The sequence below is a fragment of the Rhinopithecus bieti genome, unplaced genomic scaffold, assembly GCF_001698545.2.
Source record: "Rhinopithecus bieti isolate Rb0 unplaced genomic scaffold, ASM169854v2 scaffold_12217, whole genome shotgun sequence".
Classification (NCBI taxonomy): domain Eukaryota; kingdom Metazoa; phylum Chordata; class Mammalia; order Primates; family Cercopithecidae; genus Rhinopithecus; species Rhinopithecus bieti.
The window spans coordinates 911,068-932,892 of record NW_016807111.1 but is presented as its reverse complement, the minus strand read 5'-3'; the positions used below and the strand labels follow the sequence as shown (position 1 = coordinate 932,892).

At 38.9% G+C, this 21,825-nt stretch overlaps 1 protein-coding gene across 1 annotated transcript in view; it reads right to left on the bottom strand.

The window, feature by feature from the left end:
* Positions 1 to 430: 430 nt before the first annotated feature.
* Positions 431 to 21,825, bottom strand: part of PDGFD (platelet derived growth factor D) — a 121,627-nt gene continuing 100,232 nt past the window's right edge. Inside the window, exon 7 of the mRNA XM_017880253.1 lies at positions 431 to 3,059. Coding sequence (XP_017735742.1) covers positions 2,934 to 3,059 — 126 coding nt within the window. The 3' untranslated portion in view covers positions 431 to 2,933. The remainder of the gene's footprint in view (positions 3,060 to 21,825) is intronic.

Below are 21,825 nucleotides of genomic sequence, written 5' to 3'. Positions count from 1 at the left end.
TTTTGGAAAAAAAGTTTTTTTTTTTTTTTTTTTTTTTTTTTCTGAAACGGAGTCTTGTTCTGTAGCCCGGGCTGGAGTGCAGTGACATGATCTCGGCTCACTGCAACCTCTGCCTCCCTTCAAGTGATTCTTCTGCCTCAATCTTCTGACTAGCTGGGACTACAGGCACACACCACCACAACTGGCTAATTTTTGTATTTTTAGTAGAGACAGGGTTTTGCCATGTTGGCCAGGATGGTCTTGATCTCCTTGTGATCCACCCGCCTCGGTCTCCCAAAGTGCTAGGATTACAGACGTGAGCCACCACGCCTGGCCAGAAGTTTTCTTTCTTTCTTTTTTTTTTTTTTTTTTTTTTTTTTTTTTTTTTTTTTTTTTTTTTTAGCAGTGTACACCTTTTAAAACTGCAATTGAGTACTAAATAATGGATTAGTTTCGTTCCAAAGCAATATTTATTTTTCATGAAGATAAGAGGCATATTACATTTGCTATAGAAAATGCTATGAGAGGAAAAAGCTGCATGTTACCGATATGACAAAAAACATAAAAAACTCTACTTATGAAAGTGTTTTGCCCTATAAGAACATATTGAATAAAAGGCATTATTCCAGGTGAATGAGCCATGTGGGAATGTGGATTTATTAGGGTTTGTTTTGAAATGTAATTTGTACAGTGAGCTTTTTATTCCTTTGATGGCTATCAAATAGATTTATTGGCTACAGGTTAGAAGTGCAGTAGATAACAGGTAACCAAAGGAGAAGTTTTAATAAAACTCTCAGGAAAGTCAAAGAAAAGTGAGTGAATATGCCTGCTTACATTTCAGCTAATAAATAAAAAGTGCAGATAGGACTTTAACTGAAAACCTTGCTGGTTATTGCAGCCTGGAAGGTTTATTGAAAATTGGGTAGAACACTCTAATTTTTTATATTTACAGCTACAATGTGAGCTGTTCAGGTTAGAGTGATGTAACATTCATTTTGACTTTGGTACAGGGAGCTGATGTTTTCACAGGAAACTTGCAAAGCAGTTATGAAGAGGAAGAGCATTCTTAATTATTAGTGTCTGCCTGAGCTATTTCCGATTGTGTTCTGGGATTTTGGAGAATTGAACAATAGAGTATCTAATTTTACCACTCCCTCCTCAAGTGAAAACATCAGACACTTTTAGGAAAGTTTAGAAGGTACATCTTCAATAAGCAGAGATCTTTCATCTCAAAGAACTGGGAAGAATTTCACTGCTTAAGAATAGTTGAACTTGGACCTGAGAGCACCATACTTAGAAATCTAAGTATATTTAGGTCACTCATCTGACACTAGGACTTCACTAGCCCTGTCACCCAAACGGGTGGTAGTTAGTAGGACCACAACTCACTGAAGAAATCTGCTTTCCTTTTAACTTTCAAGGCAATAAGAAAAATGTAGTTCTCTGTTAGCAGTCCCTGAGCTATCTGAATTTCGGTGTTTCTCTCTTAAGCCTCTTGCTTTGGAGAATGATAATGAATTATTTCCTACTCATGGAGTTAGTCTCCTTTAAAACAGACACAAAGGAAGCAGAGAGAAAAAAATTACTCTAAATGCCATTAACCAATGTAAAACAGTTTTCTATTAAACAGTAGGAGAGCAGGGCCAAACTTGTGTTACCACAATTGACAATTGGCTTCTTAAAGCAAACTCCACAGATTAAGAACCAGAGCCCCTAAGACTGATTTTACTTGGTTCAGAAACAGGAAATCAGAACAGTGAGCAAGTATATGATTAGAAATTTACATCAATAAAATGTGATTTTTTTTATTGATACACAAAAGCTTTCAGGTTATAAATAATCTATGACGGCCTGCCAAACATAAAATGCCATTATAAATCCATGTCTATATTTCAAAAAGACAGGAACAAAAAAGCAAGATACATTAAATTAATTGGCATAGTTTGGAGAGTTCGAATCCACTATTAGATATGGATCCTATCAAATATTCCACCTAGTTTCCAGTTATGTCGATGTTTCAATGTTCACTTTTTAAGTTCTCAACTACCCGCATCTTTCAATGAACACCATCTGGAAAGGTTCATACAGAATCCCCATGCCATTCTTGAAAGGGTTTGCTTTTGTGGAGGGGTTTTGCAAAGAAAAACAATTCAAAATTCTGTTATAGCTTATACGTTGTCTCTTGTGGGATTATAATAAGAAATCTTCTAAGTAAGTTTTTGAGATAGGTGTTAAATGAATAAGCATGCCTCAGCAAAATGCATAAAAAGCACAATGATTTAATTTCTAAAGCACTTATATTATTATGGCATGGTTTTGGAGACAGGTTATTATGGTCCACATAGGTAGTGCTTCTCATGGAAAAAATGCTTAGGTATTGGCCTTTTCTCTGGAAACCATATACTTCCTTTTTCAATAATCAACTAAGATGTGTATGTAAGAAAGCCTCATCTTTTGATTTTTAATGTATAAGATGGCTTCTTTAAGAGAGCAAGATTCAAAATTGTTTTGTGTTTCAAAATTTAAAAATAAATTTATCTCCTAAATTTTCTAAAGACATGTTTCATATATTTGACCATCCCTTATTTTGGCAAAGGATTTTAAGAGTCTAACTCAAACATATGTAAGCTCTGGTGTACCTGGTTATATATACTGAAAAAACCATTTGATCTATATACACATAGACATGAATATGTTTCTGTGTGTGTGTGTGTATATATAACTTCAAACACTATTATTAAATGCAATCCTATATTCTTAGGTATAGAAGTTGATGATATACCTTTCTACTTGCCATGGCATTAACAAAGCAAGGCTGAGACTCAGCAACCACTTGTGTTCATTACATTGCAGGCTAGTAGTAAGTTTGGCTGCTGGTAGGAAAAGGGTCTCTTATCTCACCCTCCTTAAACTAAAGGTTCTTTCAGGCTTAATGTAAGGATGTGCACATTCTCTTATCGAGGTGGCCTTGAGCTGCAGATACAATCGCATCGTTCATGGTGATCCAACTGGATGTCAACCAGAGCCATGGCCTTAGCTCTGCCCTTCCTCTTGATGTGGCCAGGCTCAAACTGTAATACCTAGGACAAGAAGCACATCTCCTGTTAGAAAGCCTTTGGAGTTCAACTCAGTCAGATGCCACTTACTTATTACCTTTTTGACAACTAGTTCTTAGCCCTTTGAGAACCCAACAGAAACTATGGGCTTGCTATTAGAATGCACCCATTGCTATTAGAATGTACACATTTTTACAAATAATTGACTCCCTGAAGTGGAGGAATCAATTGATCCCAGAGTAATGCCTAGCATTACCTATCTGAAGTACCCAGATGATTTCATGTGTCTTAGCAGGTATTTATTAATAGCTTTCTAAGGGCCTGCTTTGGGCCAAGTGTGGTTCCAAATATTATCATAAAGATCCTTCTGACCAAGGCATGTGTTATAGATGAATACAATTCTTGAGCATATTATTAGCATGGAGAGGAAAATGAATAAAATCATGAATACAATATGCTGGTATATCTAAATCTTTGGTTGAAGTAAAACATGTTGCCCTGGAGTTGCTGGCAAGATGGTCGAATAGGAAACAGCTCTGGTCTACAATTCCCAGCGAGATCAACGCAGAAGGTGGGTAATTTCTGCATTTCTAACTGAGGTAGCTAGTTCATCTCATTGGGCTGGTTAGACATTGGGTACAGCCCATGGAAGGTAAGCTGAAGCAGGGTGGGGTGTCATCTCACCTGGGAAGGGCAAGGGGTTGGGGGATCTCCCTCCCCCAGCCAAGGGAAGCCATGAGAGACTGTACCAGGAGGAATGGTGCACTGTAGTCCAGATACTGCACTTTTCCCATGGTCTTTGCAACTGGCAAACCAGGATATTTCCTCCAGTGCCTATGCCACCAGGGCCTTGGATTTCAAGCACAAAACTGGGCGGCTGTTTGGGCAGACACCAAGCTATCTGCAGCAGTTTATTTTTCATACCCCAGTGGTGCCTGGAATGCCAGGAAGACAGAACCACTCACTCCCCTGGAAAGAGGCTGAAGCCAGGGATCCAAGTGATCTGGCTTGGCGGTTCCTACCCCCATGGAGCCCAGCTAGCTAAGATCCACTGGCTTGAAATTCTCCTGCCAGCACAGCAGTCTAAGAGTGACCTGGGATACTCCAAGCTTGGTGGCGGGAGGGGCATCCGCCATTGCTGAGACTTGAGTAGGTGGTTTTACCCTCACAGCTTTGTATAAACAAAGCTGCTGGGAAATTTGAATGGGGCAGAGCCCACCGCAGCCCAGCAAGGCTGCTGTGGCCAAACTGCCTCTCTAGATTCCTCCTCTCTGGGCAGGTCATTTCTGAAAGGCAGCAGCCCCAGTCAGGAACTTATAGATAAAACTCCCATGTCCCTGGGACAGAGAACCTGGGGGAAGGGGTGGTTGTAGGCGCAGCTTCAGCAGACTTAAATGTTCCTGCCTGGTGGCTCTGAAGAGAGCAGCAGATCTCCCAGTGCAGCAGATCTCCCAGCACAGCATTCGAGCTCTGGTAAGGGACAGGCTGCTTCCTCAAGTGGGTCCCTGACCCCCGTTTATCCTGACTGGGAGACACCTCCCAGTAGGGGCCAATAGACACTTCATACAGGAGAGCTGTGGCTGGCATCTGGTGGGTGCCCCTCCGGGACAATGCTTCCAGAGGAAGGAATAGGCAGCAATCTTTGCTTTTCGGCAGCCTCTGCTGGTGATACCTGGGTAAACAGGGTCTAGAGTGGAGCTCCAGCAAACTCCAGCAGACCTGCTTCAGAGGGGCCTGACTGTTAGAAGGAAAATTATCAAACAGAAAGGAATAGTATCAACATCAACAAAAAGGACGTCCACTCAGAGACCCCATCTGAAGGTCAACAACATCAAAGACCAAAGGTAAATAAACCCACAAAGATGGGGAGAAACCAGCGCAGAAACGCTGAAAATTCCAAAAACCAGAATGCCTCTTCTCAACCAAAGGATCACAACTCCTTGTCAGCAAGGGAAGAAAACCAGATTGAGAATGAATTTGAGGAATTGACAGAAGTAGCCTTCAGAAGGTGGGTAATAACAAACTCCTCCGAGCTAAAGGAGCATGTTCTAACCCAACACAAGAAGCTAAGAATCTTGAAAAAAGGTTAGATGAATTGCTAACTAGAATAATCAGTGTAGAGAAGAACACAAATGACCTGATGGAGCTGAAAAATGCAGGACGAGAACTTTGTGAAGCATACACAAGCTTCAATAGCCAAACTGATCAAGCAGAAGAAAGGATATCAGTGATTAAAGATCAAATTAAAGAAATAAAGCGAGAAGACAAGATTACAGAAAAAAGAGTGAAAAGAAATGAACAAAGCCTCCAAGAAATATGGGACTATGTGAAAAGACCAAATCTACGTTTCATTGGTGTACCTCAAAGTGACGGGGAGAATGGAACCAAGTTGGAAAACACTCTTCAGGATATTATCCAGGAGAATTTCCGCTATCTAGCAAGGCAGGCCAACATTCAAATTCAGTAAACACAGAGAACACTACAAAGATACTCCTCAAGAAGAGCAACCCCAAGACACATAATTGTCAGATTCACCAAGGTTGAAATGAAGGAAAAAATGTTAAGGGCAGCCAGAGAGAAAGGTCAGGTTACCCACAAAGGGAAGCTCATCAGACTAACAGCAGATCTCTTGGCAGAAACCCTACAAGCCAGAAGAGAGTGGGGGCCAATATTCCACATTCTTAAAGAAAAGAATTTTCAACCCAGAATTTCATATCCAGCCAAACTAAGCTTCATAAGCAAAGGAGAAATAAAATCCTTTACAGAGAAGCAAATGCTGACAGATTTTGTCACCACCAGGCCTGCCTTACAAAAGCTCCTGAAGGAAGCACTAAACATGGAAAGGAACAACTGGTACCATCCACTGCAAAAACATCCCAAATTATAAAGACCATTGATGCTATGAAGAAACTGCATCACATACCGGGCAAAATAACCAGCTAGTGTCATAATGGCAGGATCAAATTCACACACAACATTAACCTTAAATGTAAATGGGCTAAATTCCCCAATTAAAAGACAGAGACTGGCAAATTGGATAAAGAGTCAAGACCCATCAGTGTGCTATATTCAGAAGACCCATCTCACGTGCAAAGACACACATAGGCTCAAAATAAAGGGATGGAGGAAGTTTTACCAAGTAAATGGAAAACAAACAAACAAAAAAGCTGGGGTTGCAATCCTAGTCTCTGATAAAACAGACTTTAAACCAAAAAAGATCAAAAGAGACAAAGAAGGCCATTACATAATTGTAAAGGGATCAATGCAACATGAAGAGCTAACTATCCTAAATATACATGCACCCAATACAGGAGTACCCAGGTTCATAAAGCAAGTTCTTAGAGACCTACAAAGAGACTTAGACTCCCACACAATAATAGTGGGCAGAGTCTAAATAATAAACAGACATTTTAACGCCCCACTGTCAATATTAGGCAGATCAATGAGACAGAAAATTAACAAGGATATCCAGGAGCTGAACTCATCTGTGGACCAAGCAGACCTAATAGATATCTACAGAACTTTCCACCCCAAATCAACAGAATATATATTCTTCTCAGTACCACATCACACTTATTTTAAAATTGACCACATAATTGTAAGTAAAACACTCCTCAGCAAATGCAAAAGAATGGAAATCATAACAAACAGTCTCTCAGACTACAGTGCAATCAATCTAGAACTCAGAATTAAGAAACTCACTTAAAACTGCAAACTAATGGAAACTGAACAACCTGCTCCTGAATGACTACTGGGTAAATAACAAAATGAAGGCAAAAATAAAGATGTTCTTTGAAACCAATGAGAATGAAGATACAACGTACCAGAATCTCTGGGGCATATTTAAAGTAGCATGTAGAGGGAAATTTATAGCACTAGATACCCACAAGAGAAAGCAGGAAATACCTAAAATCAACACCCTAACATCACAATTAAAAGAACTAGAGAAGCAAGAGCAAACAAATTCAAAAGCTAGCAGAAGACAAGAAATTACTAAGATCAGAGCAGAACTGAAGGAGATAGAGACACAAAAAACCTTTAAAGAAATCAGTGAATCCAGGAGCTGGTTTTTTGAAAAGATCAACAAAATAGATATACTGCTAGCCAGACTAATAAAGAAGAAAAGAGAGAAGAATCAAATAGATGCAATAAAAAATGATAAAGGGGATATCACCACTGATTCTATAGTAATACAAACCATCATCAGAGAATACTATAAACATCTCTATGCAAATAAACTAGAAAATCTAGAAGAAATGGATAAATTCCTGGACACATATGTCAACTGTATGGACCTTGGGGGACTGAACAAAAGGGGGCAAATGCAGGAATAAAAGACAAATACAAAAGAATATGTTTGGAAGCAGGGGTCAGGGGGCACCTTGCCTCTAGTGGACAAGGGCCCTGAGCTTTACACAGCTCTCTGTATTTATTAGGCAAAAGAGATAGCGAAAAGGTGGGGTGGAAGAAGAGGTCAGCTGCTAGGTCCAGAGTAGGTTTGCAAGACTGCATTCCACAAACAATAGGCTCTAGATGTCCCAGCAGATAACCTCAAGGAGCCAGTGCCAGGGAGTGATGGCCCTCAGTAAACCTTCTAGGACAGGCACAGAAGTAAGTTTGCCCACATTCTGTATGCATGATAAACAGTTTGCTGTTTGATCAAGTAGCCTCCAGTGGAATGCTTAGTTGGTCACGATCCCTTTGGCCTTTTTGGCGCCTAACACACATACACCCTCTCAAGACTAAACCAGGAAGAAGTCGAATCCCTGAATAGACCAATAACAAGTTCTAAAATTGAGGCAGTAATTGACAGCCTACCAACTAAAAAAGTCCAGGACCAGACGGATTCACAGCCGAATTCTACCANTTAACCTTAAATGTAAATGGGCTAAATTCCCCAATTAAAAGACAGAGACTGGCAAATTGGATAAAGAGTCAAGACCCATCAGTGTGCTATATTCAGAAGACCCATCTCACGTGCAAAGACACACATAGGCTCAAAATAAAGGGATGGAGGAAGTTTTACCAAGTAAATGGAAAACAAACAAACAAAAAAGCTGGGGTTGCAATCCTAGTCTCTGATAAAACAGACTTTAAACCAAAAAAGATCAAAAGAGACAAAGAAGGCCATTACATAATTGTAAAGGGATCAATGCAACATGAAGAGCTAACTATCCTAAATATACATGCACCCAATACAGGAGTACCCAGGTTCATAAAGCAAGTTCTTAGAGACCTACAAAGAGACTTAGACTCCCACACAATAATAGTGGGCAGAGTCTAAATAATAAACAGACATTTTAACACCCCACTGTCAATATTAGGCAGATCAATGAGACAGAAAATTAACAAGGATATCCAGGAGCTGAACTCATCTGTGGACCAAGCAGACCTAATAGATATCTACAGAACTTTCCACCCCAAATCAACAGAATATATATTCTTCTCAGTACCACATCACACTTATTTTAAAATTGACCACATAATTGTAAGTAAAACACTCCTCAGCAAATGCAAAAGAATGGAAATCATAACAAACAGTCTCTCAGACTACAGTGCAATCAATCTAGAACTCAGAATTAAGAAACTCACTTAAAACTGCAAACTAATGGAAACTGAACAACCTGCTCCTGAATGACTACTGGGTAAATAACAAAATGAAGGCAAAAATAAAGATGTTCTTTGAAACCAATGAGAATGAAGATACAACGTACCAGAATCTCTGGGGCATATTTAAAGTAGCATGTAGAGGGAAATTTATAGCACTAGATACCCACAAGAGAAAGCAGGAAATACCTAAAATCAACACCCTAACATCACAATTAAAAGAACTAGAGAAGCAAGAGCAAACAAATTCAAAAGCTAGCAGAAGACAAGAAATTACTAAGATCAGAGCAGAACTGAAGGAGATAGAGACACAAAAAACCTTTAAAGAAATCAGTGAATCCAGGAGCTGGTTTTTTGAAAAGATCAACAAAATAGATATACTGCTAGCCAGACTAATAAAGAAGAAAAGAGAGAAGAATCAAATAGATGCAATAAAAAATGATAAAGGGGATATCACCACTGATTCTATAGTAATACAAACCATCATCAGAGAATACTATAAACATCTCTATGCAAATAAACTAGAAAATCTAGAAGAAATGGATAAATTCCTGGACACATATGTCAACTGTATGGACCTTGGGGACTGAACAAAAGGGGCAAATGCAGGAATAAAAGACAAATACAAAAGAATATGTTTGGAAGCAGGGGTCAGGGGCACCTTGCCTCTAGTGGACAAGGGCCCTGAGCTTTACACAGCTCTCTGTATTTATTAGGCAAAAGAGATAGCGAAAAGGTGGGGTGGAAGAAGAGGTCAGCTGCTAGGTCCAGAGTAGGTTTGCAAGACTGCATTCCACAAACAATAGGCTCTAGATGTCCCAGCAGATAACCTCAAGGAGCCAGTGCCAGGGAGTGATGGCCCTCAGTAAACCTTCTAGGACAGGCACAGAAGTAAGTTTGCCCACATTCTGTATGCATGATAAACAGTTTGCTGTTTGATCAAGTAGCCTCCAGTGGAATGCTTAGTTGGTCACGATCCCTTTGGCCTTTTGGCGCCTAACACACATACACCCTCTCAAGACTAAACCAGGAAGAAGTCGAATCCCTGAATAGACCAATAACAAGTTCTAAAATTGAGGCAGTAATTGACAGCCTACCAACTAAAAAAGTCCAGGACCAGACGGATTCACAGCCGAATTCTACCAGAGGTACAAAGAGGAGCTGGTACCATTCCTTTTGAAACTATTCCAGACAATAGAAAAAGAGGGAATCCTCTCTAACTCATTCTATGAGGCCAGCATCATCCTGATACCAAAACCTGGCAGAGACACAACAAAAAAAAAAAAGAAAATTTCAGGCCAATATGCCCGATGAACATCGATGTGAAAATCCTCAATAAAATACTGGCAAACAAAATCCAGCAGCATATCAAAAAATTTATCTACCATGATCAAGTTGGCTTCATCCCTGAGATGCAAGGCTGGTTCAAAATACGTGGATCAATAAATGTAATCCGTCACATAAATAGAACCAATGACAAAAACCATGTGGTTATCTCAATAGATGCAGAAAAGGCCTTTGTCAAAATTCAACAGCCCTTCATGCTAAAAACTCTCCATAAACTAGGTATCGATGGAACATATCTCAAAATAATAGGAGCTATTTCTGACAAACCCACAACCAATATCACACTGAATGGGCAAAACTGGAAGCATTCCCTTTGAAAACCGGCACAAGACAAGGATGCCCTCTTTCCCCACTCCTATTCAACATAGTATTGGAAGTTCCGGCCAGGGCAATCAGGCAAGAGAAAGAAATAAAGGGTATTCAAATAGGAAGAGAGGAAGTCAAATTGTCTCTCTTTGCAGATGACATGATTGTATATTTAGAAAATCCCATTGTCTCAACCCAAAAACTCATTAAGCTGATAAGCAACTTCAGCAAAGTCTCAGGATACAAAATCAAAGTACAAAAACTCACAAGCATTCCTATAGACCAATAATAGATAGAGAGCCAAATCATGAGTGAACTTTCATTCATGACTGCTACAAAGAGAATAAAATACCTAGGAATAAAACTTACAAGGGATGTGCAGGAACTCTTCAAGGAGAACTACAAACCACTGCTCAAGGAAATAAGAGAGGACACAAACAAATGAAAAAACATTCCATGCTCATGGATAGTAAGAATCATGAAAATGGCCATACTGCCCAAAGTAATTTGTAGATTCAGTGTTACCCTCATCAAGCTACCATTGACTTTCTTCAAATAATTGGAAAAAGCTACTTTAAATTTCATATGGAACCAAAAAGAGCCCACATAGCCAAGACAATCCTAAGCAAAAAGAACAAAGCTGGAGGCATCATGCTACCTGACTTAAAAGTATACTATAAGGCTACAGTAATCAAAACTGCATGGTACTGGTACCAAAACAGATACACAGACCAATGGAACAGAACAGAGGCCTCAGAAATAACACCACACACCTACATCCATCTGATCTTTGACAAACCAGATAAAAACAAGCAATGGAAAAAGGATCCCTATTTAATAACTGGTGTTGGGAAAACTGGCTAGCCATATGCAGAAAGCTGAAACTGTATCCCTTCCTTACACTTTATACAAAAGTTAACTCAAGATGAATTAAAGACTTAAATGTAAGACCTAAAACCATAAAAACCCAGAAAAAAACCTAGGCAATACAATTCAGGACATAGGCATAGGCAAAGACTTCATGACTAAAACACCAAAAGCAATGGCAACAAAAGTCAAAATAGACAAATGAGACCTGATTAAAGAGCCCTTGCACAGTAAAAGAAACTATCATCAGAGTGAACAGGTAACCTGCAGAATGGGAGAAAATTTTTGCAATCTGTCCTTCTGGCCAAGGGCTAATATCCAGAATCTACAAAGAACTTCAACAAATTTACAGGAAAAAAACAAACAACCCCATCAAAATGTGGGCAAAGGATATGAGCAGACACTTCTCAAAAGAAGACATTTATGCAGCCAAGAAACACATGAAAAAAATCATCATCATTGGTCGTTAGACAAATGCAAAGCAAAACCACAGTGACATATCATCTCATGCTAGTTAGAATGGTGATCACTAAAAGGTCAGGAAACAACAGATGCTAGAGATGATGTGGAGAAATAGGAATTCCTTTTCACTGCTGGTGGGAGTGTAAATTAGTTCAACCATTGTGGAAGACAGTTTGGTGATTCCTCAAGGATCTAGAACCAGAAATACCATTTGACCCAGCAATCCCATTACTGGGTATATACCCAAAGGAATATAAATCATTTTACTATAAAGACACATGCACATGTATGTATAATTCAGCACTGTTGACAATAGCAAAGATATGGAACCAACCCAAAAGCCCATCAGTGATAGACTGGATAAAGAAAATGTGACACATACACACCATGAAATACTATGCAGCCATAAAAGCATGAGTTTATGTCCTTTGCAGAGACATGGATAAAGCTGGAAATTATCATTCCCAGCAAACTGACACAGGAACAGAAAACCAAACACCACATGTTCTCACTTGTAAGTGGGAGTTGAACAATGAGAACACATGGCCACAGGGAGGGGAACATCACACACCAGGGCCTGTTGAAGGGTGCAGGACTAGGGAAGGGGTAGCATTAGGAGAAATACCTAATGTANGGCCAAGGGCTAATATCCAGAATCTACAAAGAACTTCAACAAATTTACAGGAAAAAAACAAACAACCCCATCAAAATGTGGGCAAAGGATATGAGCAGACACTTCTCAAAAGAAGACATTTATGCAGCCAAGAAACACATGAAAAAAATCATCATCATTGGTCGTTAGACAAATGCAAAGCAAAACCACAGTGACATATCATCTCATGCTAGTTAGAATGGTGATCACTAAAAGGTCAGGAAACAACAGATGCTAGAGATGATGTGGAGAAATAGGAATTCCTTTTCACTGCTGGTGGGAGTGTAAATTAGTTCAACCATTGTGGAAGACAGTTTGGTGATTCCTCAAGGATCTAGAACCAGAAATACCATTTGACCCAGCAATCCCATTACTGGGTATATACCCAAAGGAATATAAATCATTTTACTATAAAGACACATGCACATGTATGTATAATTCAGCACTGTTGACAATAGCAAAGATATGGAACCAACCCAAAAGCCCATCAGTGATAGACTGGATAAAGAAAATGTGACACATACACACCATGAAATACTATGCAGCCATAAAAAGCATGAGTTTATGTCCTTTGCAGAGACATGGATAAAGCTGGAAATTATCATTCCCAGCAAACTGACACAGGAACAGAAAACCAAACACCACATGTTCTCACTTGTAAGTGGGAGTTGAACAATGAGAACACATGGCCACAGGGAGGGGAACATCACACACCAGGGCCTGTTGAAGGGTGCAGGACTAGGGAAGGGGTAGCATTAGGAGAAATACCTAATGTAGACGACTGGTTGATAGGTGTAGCAAACCACCATGGTATGTGTATACCTACGTAACAAACCTGCAAGTTCTGCACATGTATCCCAGAACTTAAAGTATTAAAAAAACAAACAAACAAAAAAACACATGTTGCCCTGATGAAGATCATTAGTGGCCATAAATAAGTAAAATGTGTTTTATGTTTTTATATATTTGTTAACATAATATCCTTTACAATTTAAAACAAATCAGGTTCCACTAAAATCATTGTATATTAATACCTGTGTATCAATACAGCATTTCATAAATCAATAAGTATATCATTAATTTTTAAATTTCTAAGTTTAAACATAATTTCTTAAATTAGTACTTTAAACAGAAGCCAACCCTTCTTTCCTTCAGTGGGCTTCATTTAGTGAAACATTAGCTATTACATAGACATATACTTGGTAAAATTCCATACTTGTTTTCTAATATACTACATATTCAGATTAATATATTATTTACTTTATGTTCTTAGATTCCTGTTAGCCTTTATTTTTGATATTGTCCTATTTTCCTTTTAGATTCTAAACTTGGTCATGGCACCATCAAACAATTCTGTAGCATTTTACAGTTTTTGATAATTTGCACAGGCACTATTTTTTTTTCTTTTTACCCTCAGACAAGTCTTTCACATAGTGGAAAAGGTATCATTATGCCCACTTTATGCTGAGATTCTAAAGGAGGATAAGTACCTTGTCCAGGGTCTTCCCCCGACTTGGACCTGGGACCAGGACCTGGGATCAGGACATTTAGGCTCCTAGCATATTCTGACTTGAGGCCTCTCTAACATGCCTTCACTTTACTTTTGTGTCTCAAGGGTGTGTCTGGTTCCCCATGTGAACGGGCAGGGAGACCTGTGATGCTTTGTTTGAACTTTTGTCCTAGGTGAAAGTTAGATGCCTAGAGTCCCCTGCACTCATGCATCATGGTCTGCACAATCCTTTCATCTAAATGATAGTAATTTCATCTAACAGAAAGAAATTTGGCCATGCTGTTCCACAGACGGTGCAGTGAGGCAGAGAATAAATCACTGCATTCGTTTAATGCTCAATCAAGTTAGGGCACTCTGCTGATGCAGAATGGAAGATGGAGATCTGTTTGTAGCAAAACTTCAAAAGGCTTGTGAGTACAAAGTTGGCAGGGGGTGGAGGAAGGAATACCCTAAGAAAGTTCTTTAGGGAGACAAAGTGTCAGAAATTTTGATATTGGTAAAGCTAGTTCAAAGGCCAGTTTTGAGAGTTGGCCAGTTTTGAGAGTTGATTCTATTATCATCTTCTCTTGCAATTCTATTGCACTTACAATAGGTGCCTTGGAAGGGGTTGGGGTTTGGATTCCCATAGCTTTGCCAAGAATTTCTCCAACATGAATTAGTTGCTATTTTCCAAGACTATCTGGCCTGTAAAAGAGATTTGAGAACTAGGGGATGCAGGAGAGGGAAATTATTCCTAAGAAGCTGAGCATATGATAAATATTCCTTGTTCAAAGACTGTTATCAAGGCCTAATAATTGGTGATGACTGGCCCCTGTAAAATCACAGTTCTGTCGATTTGCTTTCTCATTTGATGGCAAACAAAAGTGTGTGCTTTGGGATGAGAGCAAGAGCCTGGGCAGTTTTTCTAACTGGTCTTCTGATTGTTCAGGGATTTTCTCTGTGTTTTATATTAAGCAACGTGAGCACGGTATATGTGTGTTTTGCTGATAAGAAGAGAAGAATGAATTGGCAGATACTTTTTCCCAGACAAGACAGGAAAGCACTATTTGAACAAAGTGGAAATTGGACTGCCTTACTGGATGATCACAGCACTGATGTTCAAAGCTTTCAGATCATGTAATAGTCTTAGGTTCAGGTACACAGCACTGAAAGGAGGAAAAAAACAAGGCTGATTTGAGGGCATGTAGAAAAATGAAAAGCCTTTATCTGAGAAAGCAAACTGGCTGGTTGTAGGTTATCTGGTCACCTTTAAAGGGAAGGAGCACTGAATTAATTATAGGAGCTGAATAGGTACCTCGTTAATAGGTACCCTCACATAGCACTTCCTTATTTTCTGAGCTATGATTCACAGCTGCAAGCACACAACCGGAAATAACAAATCCACTGGGGGGCAACCAGCTGTTTCTTAACACCTATGGGTGCAAATGGGGATCTTGACTCCTCTCCATCCTGGAAAACCACACAAAGCCAGGGAAACCTGATGTCTACTAAATGGAGTGTGACTGAGCCAATTGGTGGGTTTCATACCACTGTACAAAATCAAAGATGCTCAGTTTTGCAAATTACCTCATCACAAAATATACTTAACTACAGTTACTCACCTTGTTGCCAATAAGCCTCTGAATAAATCTTCACCATAAAGCTATTTACACTAATAAAACAATACCAGGCAGAAAAGCTATCTCCTGAGTCAGGTTCTTTATATTGGGAATATAAAAAAAGGCTGTTAAGGCCTTGTAACAGTTCTCAAATTAATGGCTGACACAGGAACACAAGTACATATTTCAGGACAAATGCATTATATAAACCCAAATCATTAAGAGTTTAAGATTCTTCCTTTTTTTTTTTTTTTTTGAGATGGAGTTTCACTCTTCTTGCCCAGGCTAGAGTGCAATGGTGTGATCCCGGCTCACTGCAATCTCCACCTCCCAGGTTCAAGTGATTCTCCTGCCTCAGCCTCCCAAGTAGCTGGGATTACAGGCACGTGCCACCATGCCCGGCTAATTTTTGTATTTATAGTAGAGATGGGGTTTCGCCATGTTGATCAGGCTGGTCTTGAACTCCTGACCTCAGGTGATCCACCTGCCTCAGTCTCCCAAAATGCTGGGATTACAGGGATTACAGGCATGAGCCACTGCGCCCGGCCTCTTCCTAATTTCTAAAGCAGGCTGTATTCAGCACACATAGTTTCTTAAGGAAAAAAAAAAAAGCTTCTCTTTTGACCTCTTTCATGCTTATAGCCTTTATAAAAAATGTACACAGTCAATATTTTTAAGGGATGCTAGTGAATTATTCTGAAATCTAAGTGACTACAAGCAAAAATATCTTGAGAAGGGATAACGTATTATTTTCTCCCTGAGTAATTACTCAACCTGCAGACAATAATCACAGCAGTGGCTGGCACTGTAACAGAAGGATGGATATCAAGTCCCAAGACACAGTACTCAGTTAAAAAGACATAAATGACAAACAGCTCAACACTATTATACTAAGAAGTTAAGCTTGAAGGTGACAAAAAGCTGGGTTATAGTGGGGTTTATAACATGCTCATGAATTTTGAAAATGCAATCATGGCATCTGTGCATACTTACTTCAAATAGACGCTTTCTGTGAGACTCTAGGGTTACTATGAGGTGTACTCAGTTGCAGTTTTCACTTTACAGAACTAAATAGTTAAATGATTTTGACAGCACGTTAGAGGATTAATGACTACATGTTCAGCCTACCCATTGCAGAAAACATAATGGAAAGCCTGGCTGGGCACTAAATTTCAGAGAATGGCATTAGCATTGGGTATCATTCATGACACAGATGGGCCTTGTCTACTTGGGGAGTACCTTGCCCCATGTGGCAAGTTTGCTGCTTTGGGAGGAAGGCCTGATGTGAAGCTAGATTGAGAAGGGAGAGGGTGTGCACAGTTTGTAATACTTAAACAAGGAGTTCACTAACTTGTAAGTGAGTCATCAGGGAAGAAATGTAATCAGAACTGAGAAAGCCAGACCAGGCTCTTATTTAATTCCACCCACATCTGTCTTGTACTTTATAGTCTTCAGATGCCTTCCTTCACCCAGTATCCCCAGGTGGTAAGAAGCACAGGTGTTATCATTGCCATTGTCAAGATGAGTGAATTAACTTTTTTATAAGCAGTCTATAAACATTTACTGTTCCAGATCATATCTTTATTCTTTTTGCATTTACCTAGCATTTCAACCACCAATTTGTTTTTATTCCTTACACAATTTCAGTAAGATAAGATTTCGGGGGCAGGATAAAGTTTAACAACAGATAATGAATATGATGTAATTTCAGGTTTGCCTGGGAACTCAAAATTGTAGGTTATTATGGGGATTAAGTGAGGAAACCTGAAGCCCTGGAAGTTTTAAGTGGCTGGTCCTCAGTTGCCCCTCCACATGGCAAAGCTGGAACCGGAATCCACATCTTTTCTAGTCCTGCAATTTTTCTGCTCTATTGCCCTCTCTTGGTAGGAAGACATCACAGATCATGAGGCCTCACTCAAAGGTGGAGAAAGGACAAGAGTCAGAGAGACTCCACAAGTTCTAGCTATGTGGTTTCCAAAAAAAAAATAGAAAAGAGATTTTCTTGACTTTTGTTATGGTTGGGTATAATCATGACCCAAAAACTCCCTCCCTATTGCTAGAGAATGAAAACTCCTTGCACAAAATTTGTTTTCTGTTCCTTTGGTCTCAATTTGAAAATTTAGGTAATTTTTTTTCAATAACAGATGTTTCAAACATGTAAAAACAAAGTACTATTCTTTTACCTCAAGTCTGAAGGTCAACGGTGTATTACTCTAACCTCATGCTTCATGTATAAATACAGATGCTCCTTGACTTATGATGGGGCTATATCCTGATAAACCCACTGGAGGTTAAAATATCCTAAGTTGAAAATGCACTAATAACCGCCATAAACCCACTGAAAGATTTTTAAAAAAAATCTAAATCTAACCATCATTAAGTTGAGGATAATCTTTACCTATTTATTGATACATCTCCTAACTCTTAAACTGTGATAAAATGCAAATGTTTAATACAAAATTCTACCTTAAAATAAGAAAAAGTCATTTTTTTTTTCATTTTGTCCAGATATGTAAATGATTCTAGATGCTATAAATGTGCCAGAATCAGAGATGGGTCTAGGCTTGTGCCATTCAATAAGGTAGTCATGGCCTTGTGTGGTGATGTAAATTTCAATTAGTTAAAACTAAATGAAATTAAACATTTAGTTTCTATTTGTGCTACACACATTTCAAGTGCCTAATAGCCACATGTTGCTAGTGACTACCATATGGAACAGTGCAAATACAGGTTATTCCTATCACTGCTTAAAGTTCTATTAGATAGTGCAGGTGGTTATGTCAAGAATCCTGACAAAATTATGAGAGGAAGAACAGAGAAAATTAACATCTATCTTTATCTCTCTGATGCTTCCTATGTTTTTGGCTGTTGACCAAATGGATACAGCCAAGGCACCAAATCATGAAAAACAGTGAGTATTAATTTAATAGGTAACTATATTTTTAGGGAATATCCTGTTCCTTCATTATACACTATCAAGAGAAGAGAACTGAAATAATAGTTTCTTCTAATTGTCTACACAATATGTTTTTCTGGAATCCTCCATTTAACATAAATTGTGACCCAAAGTATCCTTTATATCCTATGATGGGGTTCAGGACACTGTACTCCCAAATATTTTAAGCTGAAGGAATTCGAGAAAACAAGAAAAGCACAAAGATCACTCTGACCTTCCCCTCACCCTCCATCCTGAAGGAGGTCATAAAACCTAGGATTTTCTGACCTTCCCCATGTAGCAAGTCATAAGACCCTCATGGGAGAGGTGCCCCTATTATTCCCAGAATAAAGAAGAATTCACCCCACCTTTTTGTCTGAGATGTGGTCTCACTCTGTCACACAGGCTAGAGTACAGCTGCATGATCATGACTTGCTGCAACCTTGAATTCCTGAGCTCAAGCAATTCTCCTACCTCAGCCTCCCAAGTAGCTCAGACCACAGACACATCCTCCACACTTGGCTACTTAAAATAATTCCTTTTCTATTTATTATTTATTTATTTTTTGTAGAGATGGGGGTCTCGCTATGTTAACCTAGTTAATCTTGAACTCATAGCCTCAAGGGATCATCCCACCTTGGCCTCTCAAAGTGCTGAGATTACAGGCATGAGCCACTGCTCCTGGCCTAAGAATCCTTATCTCCAAAGACAAAGGTAGAACAAAGAAGAATCTGAACAAACAGGCCTTGCTAATTTTCCCCAGTTTATTACCATTAGATCATACACTGCCCTATCATATTTCTCCACAACTATCCACACTTTATCAAACTTACTGTAAAAAATTATCAGGTTGAACTGCTTTTTTGGGCCTTTATTTCCTTACCAAGGCCTCTATGTCATGTAAAACATATTCAATAAATGAGTACCCTTTTCCTTTGTTATTCTGTCTTTTGTTATAGTGGCCTCAGCCATGAACCTAGGAAGGGTAGAAGAAAAGGCATTTTTCCTACGCTATATCTAGTATATTCCAAGAAGCATTGAATGATTATAAAGAAAGAGGAAAAATACTTCAACAGGGTACCTACAAACTTTCGAGAGCAAGAAATAATAAAGATAGTCACATTTTACTGCACGGGGAAAACTGCTCAAAACCCTACAGGAGAACTAATATGACCCGTGAAAAAAACCAATGATATTAGCTTCACTAGGAGCTTTCCAGTTTCCCAGATTTAAATTCCTTAAGGTTGAGCACTGAAATATTTGTGGAGAATCACACAAGCCTGTTATGTGACAAGGTCTCATTACCCCCTTAAGGGTGCTCATCTTTCACAGAAACTCATTTCACATCTCATCAGTTGCAACCATGAGCTGGGGAAACTGGTTTCTCATTTCTCAGAGGTAAGAATACAGACACAGAACTCAGAATAAAGGACTAGAATTTTTCCCTAATGAGACTAGGCTCAAGCAACCCCCACTTCTGGAAATGGAACAAGCCTTTTGCTATTTCCCACAGGGCACCTGGCAGTGATAATTGTGACACATCTCAAAGGTATTTCAGGAGTCTCAGGGGCATATGACAGGAGTGTTTGTTCCAGGTAAGCAGTTACCGGCTGGTGATGGATGTTTATTTTTCCTTTTGTCCAGCACTTGGCAGAGTGATTTTATAGAGCTCTGCAGAGTTCTAGAAGTAAAAATACTAGGACACATGTCTTAAAGAGATGCTTTAGATACAGTTTCAAAGGATGCCAATGTTTCAAACCCACTCATGCTACTGAACAAAGAGATCAAGAGTTTTCCCCTCTACACATTAACTGAGAACAGAAATTTGCAAGTAATGGTTATTGTGTGGAGAGACAAGAAAGGAACTAAGAGGAGGAGGGGTAGCCAGGCCTTCAGAGTTCTTCAGACCTAACTGGCTGGGAGGCAAGGGTCTTTGGGGGTCTGTGGTTCACTCTGCTGTTCCCACAATAAGTAATTTTTAAAATCAAGCTAAAACTTCTATCTGAGCATAGAGTCAAGATAAAAATAAAGCACTCCACAAATACATCAAAGTCCTGACCTCGAATGTTCTTCCTCACAGTTACTACTAGGTAGAGACCTTGCCACTTCCTAGGTTATTTTAACTACAACCTGATTACTGCATTCTGCATTTATCCTCGGGGTATGACTAAAGGTTATAAAATTCAGGTTCTTAGAAGTGAAGGACAACATCCAATCTAGAGTTCATCAGTTCATACAAAAATAAAACACAATGAACATAGATGATAGCATTCTCTAGATATGAGAACATTTTTTTTCCTTTGAAAACAGTGGGGTGGAGTAAGCAATTCCTATGACTAAGAAAATACGTTCCATGTAGGTCTAAAATAATGTTTCCCTGTCTGAAGTAAGTATGGTCATGGTGGCACAATTTCCTACATTTTTTGAGTTGAAAATATCAATTATTACATACTAATTTTTGTTTAATCTAGAAGTTACCGCCTAACTTATCATGACTTTTGTATTGTTTTCAGAACAAAAATCAAAACCAAAACAACAATGATACCAGAAAAACCTCCAAAAAACAGTTTTACAAAGCTGGAGATTTTGTTTAGAGAGAACTACCCATTCCTTTGTTGTGGTGGACACTTTTTAAAAATTATTATTATACTTTAAGTTGTGGGATACATGTGCAGAACGTGCAGGCTTGTTACATAGGTATGCACGTGCCATGGTGGTTTGCTGCACCCATCAACCTGTCACCTACCTTAGATATTTCTCCCCAACCCCCAACTCACCAACAGTCCCCGCTGTGTGATGTTCCCTTCCCTGTGTCCCTGTGTTCAACTCTCACTTATGAGTGAGAATATGTGGTGTTTGGTTCTCTGTTCCCATGTTAGTTTGCTGAGAATGATGGTTTCCAACTTCATCTGTGTCTCTGCAAAGGACATAAACTCATCCTTTTTTATGGCTGCCAAGTATTCCATGGTGTATATGTGCCACATTTTCTTTATCCAGTCTATCACTGATGGACATTTGGGTTGGTTCCAACTCTTTGCTATTGTGAATAGTGTGAATACTGCTACAATAAACATATGTGTGCATGTGCCTTTACAGCAGAATGATTTATAATCCTTTGGGTATATACCCAGTAATGGGATTCCTGTGGACACTGATGGAGAGCAACTCAAACAATAATTCCTAACAATAATGTTTGCTTCATATTTTAGCTTATATTTTAAAACATATTTCTGCATGATGTTTAACATCTTGCAAAATATATTTCATATGCATTATTTTATTTGGCCCTAAGAGCAACTCTGGAAGGGCTTATCTGATATATTAATTTCTCAGTCCCATTTCACATATGTGAAAACTGAGTCTAAACTTTAGGGACTTGCATGTGTTCCCACAATAATAAAGTAATTAGAGCTGCCGTGTATGTCATAGAACAGCTCTAACTCCTCTTCAGTCTACTCTCTCTCTCCATATATAAATATATATATTTATATATATATTTATATATT